Here is a 4,749-nt window from a genome sequence, read left to right on the forward strand (position 1 = left end):
GCTGCCGACGCAGAGGCTCAGTGACTCTCCGCCTTCAAGCAAAGGAGAAGAGAAGCCCTCTGCACGGGCTCAGAGATCTCTTGCTGCCGACGCAGAGCCCTCTGCACGGGCTCAGAGACCCTCTGCCTTCAAGCAAAGGAGCAGAGAAGCCCTCTGCACGGGCTCAGAGACACTCTGCCTTCCAGCAAAGCCTCCGGAGAAGAGAAGCCCTCTGCACGGGCTCAGAGATCTCTTGCTGCCGACGCAGAGCCTTCTGCACGGGCTCAGAGATGCTTTGCCTTCCAGCAAAGCCTCTGGAGAAGAGAAGCACTCTGCACGGGCTCAGAGATCTCTTGCTGCCGATGCAGAGCCCTCTGCACGGGCTCAGAGACCCTCTGCCTTCAAGCAAAGGAGCAGAGAAGCCCTCTGCACGGGCTCAGAGACACTCTGCCTTCCAGCAAAGCCTCCGGAGAAGAGAAGCCCTCTGCACGGGCTCAGAGATCTCTTGCTGCCGACGCAGAGGCTCAGTGACTCTCCGCCTTCAAGCAAAGGAGAAGAGAAGCCCTCTGCACGGGCTCAGAGATCTCTTGCTGCCGACGCAGAGCCCTCTGCACGGGCTCAGAGACCCTCTGCCTTCAAGCAAAGGAGCAGAGAAGCCCTCTGCACGGGGTCAGAGACACTCTGCCTTCCAGCAAAGCCTCCGGAGAAGAGAGGCCCTCTGCACGGGCTCAGAGATCTCTTGCTGCCGACGCAGAGGCTCAGTGACTCTCCGCCTTCAAGCAAAGGAGAAGAGAAGCCCTCTGCACGGGCTCAGAGATCTCTTGCTGCCGACGCAGAGCCCTCTGCACAGGCTCAGAGACCCTCTGCCTTCAAGCAAAGGAGCAGAGAAGCCCTCTGCACGGGCTCAGAGACACTCTGCCTTCCAGCAAAGCCTCCGGAGAAGAGAAGCCCTCTGCACGGGCTCAGAGATCTCTTGCTGCCGACGCAGAGCCTTCTGCACGGGCTCAGAGATGCTTTGCCTTCCAGCAAAGCCTCTGGAGAAGAGAAGCACTCTGCACGGGCTCAGAGATCTCTTGCTGCCGATGCAGAGCCCTCTGCACGGGCTCAGAGACCCTCTGCCTTCAAGCAAAGGAGCAGAGAAGCCCTCTGCACGGGCTCAGAGACACTCTGCCTTCAAGCAAAGCCTCCGGAGAAGAGAAGCCCTCTGCACGGGCTCAGAGATCTCTTGCTGCCGATGCAGAGCCCTCTGCACGGGCTCAGAGACCCTCTGCCTTCAAGCAAAGGAGCAGAGAAGCCCTCTGCACGGGCTCAGAGACACTCTGCCTTCCAGCAAAGCCTCCGGAGGCTCAGAGATCTCTTGCTGCCGACGCAGAGGCTCAGAGAGCCGGCAGACGAGACGCCTCCCCGGGCGGCAAGGGCGCTCTGCGGATGCTCCGAGGCCTCCCCTCCGCCGCCAGAGGCCGCCCCGGGCCCAGCCGAGGCGGAGAAAGGCGCGGAGGAGGAGGAGGAGGAGGAGCCGCCAACGCCCCGCCCGGGACGGCGGAAGAGGAAACGGCGGCGCCGAACTAGGCCGCGCCGACGCCGGGGACTGGCCTAGCCGCCTAGCCGCCGAGCCCGTGCCCGCCATGAGCTAGCGCCGCCCCGATGTGGCTGCAGCAGCGGCTGAAGGGGCTGCCGGGGCTGCTGTCCAGCAGCTGGGCGCGGCGCCTGCTGGCCTTGCTGGCCTTCCTGCTGGCCGCCTCCTGGTACCTGGGCAGCGGCGGCGGGCCGGCCTGGCTGTTGCTGCGCTGGCGGGCCGGGGGCGGCGCGGGGGCGGCGGCGGCCTGGCGTTGCCTGCAGGCCGAGAGCCGGGCCTGGAGCGGGGCCGGCGGCCGGCTGCTGCTGCCCGCCGGGGAAGCGCCCCCGCCCCTGGTGGCCAACGGGCACCTGCTCTTGGATGCCCAGGCCAACCGCCTCTGGGTGGTGCCCGCCGGGGACGGCCCCGGCCCGGCCTGGCCCACCGACTACGGGCCCCTGGCGCAGCTGCGGGGTCCGGCCGGCGCTGAGAGCGAGGAGGCGGCGGGCTCGGCCCTGCTGCCCAGGGAGGGTGCCCTGCGCAGGGTCCGCTGCGTCCAGCCCGGCGGCCCCGGCGGAGCCTGCTTGACCGTTCGGGAGGAGCTGCTGGCCCACCGGGGCCGCCCGCACCTCTACTTGCAGCGCCTGGCGGTGGAGAACCCCACCGACCGGCCGGTGACCCTGGAGCTGGCCGGCCCGGGGTCGCCGTCCACCTCCTTATCGTCGTCCTCGTCCGGACGCTCTTTCGCCACCAGCTTGGAGAAGGCGGGCGAGCGTCAGTTCTTCCTGTCCTCGGGCCGGGCGCTGCAACCGGCCGGCGAGAAGCTGGTGCTGGTGGTGGTGGCGGCCAAGAAGCTGGCCGGCCGGGTGCAGGTGGCGCCCCGCTCGCGCTACGAGGAGACGCTGCTGTCGGTGGTGCTGTGCTCGGAGCCCATCGAGGCCGCCCAGCTGGACGAGACCTTCGGCCGGCTGCGGGAGGCGGCCAAGAGGGAGATGGTGGAGGTGCTGGCCCTGCGGGCCGAGGAGCTGGTGCAGGAACACCGCCGGGCGTGGGACGAGCTCTTCATCTCAGGTGCGGGGATGCCACCCGGCTTGGAGCCCCTGGCCACCTCGGGGCAGGGTCGCCTCGGGGCTGGGCGCTGCCAGCTTCGCAGTTGGGCGGTGCGGTTGAGAGGTGTCTTCAGGGAGGAGGCTTTTGGTGGTTGGTGCCAGCCAGGTGCCACAAAGATGGGAGTCCCTCCCTCTGTCCCTTCCTTCCTTCCTTCCTTCCTTCCTTCCTTCCTTCCTTCCATCTATCCATCTAGTTTCCTTCCTTTCTATTTATCTGTCCATCCACTTGCCTGCCTATCTATCTATCTATCTATCTATCTATCTATCTATCTATCTATCTATCTATCTATCTATCTATCTATCTATCTATCTATCTATCTATCTACATTCTTTTCTATCTATCTGCCTATCTTCCTTTTCTCCATCCATCCATCCATTTTCTTTCCTTCTTTATCTACCTTCCTTTCCTCCTTCCTTCCCTTCCTTTCATCCATCTATTTTCCTTCTTATCTCTCTGTCTTGTCTTTTTTCCTTCTTTTCTATCTACCTTCCTTCCTTCTTTCTTCCTCTATCTATCTATCTATCTATCTATCTATCTATCTATCTATCTATCTATCTATCTATCTATCTATCTATCTATTTTCCTTCATTCTTTATCTATCTTTCTTCCTCCTTTCTTCTTTTATCTATCATCCATCTCTATCTTCCTTCCTTCCTTCCTTCCTTCCTTCCTTCCTTCCTTCCTTCCTTCCTTCCTTCCTTCCTTCCTATTTTCCCCAGAAACAACAACCCTGCAAGGTCAGTTCTGCTGAGAGACCGGCCCAAGGTCACCCAACTGACTTTCATGGCTAAGGCGCAACATGAACTTTCAGCCTGCTGCTTAAACCTCAGGGCTCTCCAAACGTGGGAACTTTAAAGACTTGCGGACTTCATCTCCCAGAATTCCTCAGCCAGCTGTGAAGTCTGCAAAGTCTTCAAAGTTGCCAAGGTGGGAGGGCCCCTGCTCCGGTGGTCCTTGCAAGCCTGCTTGGGGCTGTAGAGGTGCTGAAATGGACCACGAAGCTTGTAATTGACCTGAGAGTTGTCGCTGACTGCCTCTCCTTTCGAGATGGTTTCTTGGTAGGCAAAGATTAGGAAGTCTGCAAAAAAATAAAATAAAAATCACAACGTCTGCCTGCCTTAGCAGTAGTTGGAGGGGTGGAGAACAGATTTTTGTTTCTGAGGCTGGAGATCTCGACGTTTTCTCTCCCAAAGTAGTAGTATCTTCTACTCGTGTTCCCGGGAATTGGCACACAGAGTAAGAACATCCTGTGTTCAAGGAAGGGAAGGTGAATTCCAATGCCTGCCTCTGTGGAGCAAGAGTGTAGACATTGCTCAGTTGGGACGGAGTATTTTATAGTCGGTATTATTCACATAAAAATATGATGACGGTTGCAAAGGCCTGACCAAGTCTGGAGTACAGGTAGTCCTCGAATTACAGCCACAATGTCTGTTTCTAGAATTTCTGTTGCTAAGTGAGACATTCGTTAAGTGACTTTTTGCTCCATCTTTCTTGCCACAGCTGTTAAGTGGATCACTGCCATTGTTAAGTTAGCGACACGGTTGTTAAGTGAATCTGCCTTTCCCATTGACGTTGCTTGTCCGAAGGTCGCAAAAGGGGATCACGTGATGCCGGGACCCTGCGACTGTCATAACTATGAATCAGTTGCCAAGCACCTTAAGTTTGATCGGGGTGAATACAGGGACGCTGCGATGGTTGTAAATGTGGAGAAATGGTCCTAAGTCACTTTTTCCCGTGCTGTTGCAACTTTGGTCACTGAAAAAAAACAACGTTGTAAGTCGAGGACTACTACCGGTTGTTTCCCAGTAGGAAGGAGGGGTAGGGAGAAAGTAGAGAAACTCCTTGCCGTGTAACTATAGGTGAGATTTTAATGGGGAAGATTTCCAGCTTGTCAGCCTATTGTTGCAGAGAAAGGCTGAGCTCTGAAAAAAGTTCATCCTTTTTTTTGCTTTTCAGGTGTGGAAATGCGCAAGATCACCGATGCGCACACCCCCTCCAGCGACACCGTCAACATGACGCTCTACTTCGTCCTGTCCACCACCCCGGCGCCCCTCCTGGACCCCCGCATTAGCCCCGAGGAGAAGGAGAGAATGGAAGCCACTTTG

The 4,749-nt window shown here is 58.2% G+C and overlaps 1 protein-coding gene across 2 annotated transcripts in view; it reads left to right on the plus strand.

Annotated features, from left to right (window-relative positions):
- Positions 1-1,502: 1,502 nt before the first annotated feature.
- Positions 1,503-4,749, plus strand: part of KIAA2013 — an 8,252-nt gene continuing 5,005 nt past the window's right edge. For both annotated transcript variants that reach the window (XR_014028209.1, XM_081341341.1), the window contains exons 1-2: positions 1,503-2,605; positions 4,601-4,749. The exon at positions 4,601-4,749 is cut by the window's right edge. Coding sequence is in view for 1 of the 2 variants with exons in the window: in XM_081341341.1 (XP_081197467.1) it covers positions 1,624-2,605; positions 4,601-4,749 (1,131 nt within the window). In the remaining variant the exon portion in view is untranslated. The remainder of the gene's footprint in view (positions 2,606-4,600) is intronic.

This window comes from Vipera berus, assembly GCF_964194415.1.
Source record: "Vipera berus genome assembly, chromosome: 17".
In the NCBI taxonomy this organism is placed as follows: Eukaryota; Metazoa; Chordata; class Lepidosauria; order Squamata; family Viperidae; genus Vipera; species Vipera berus.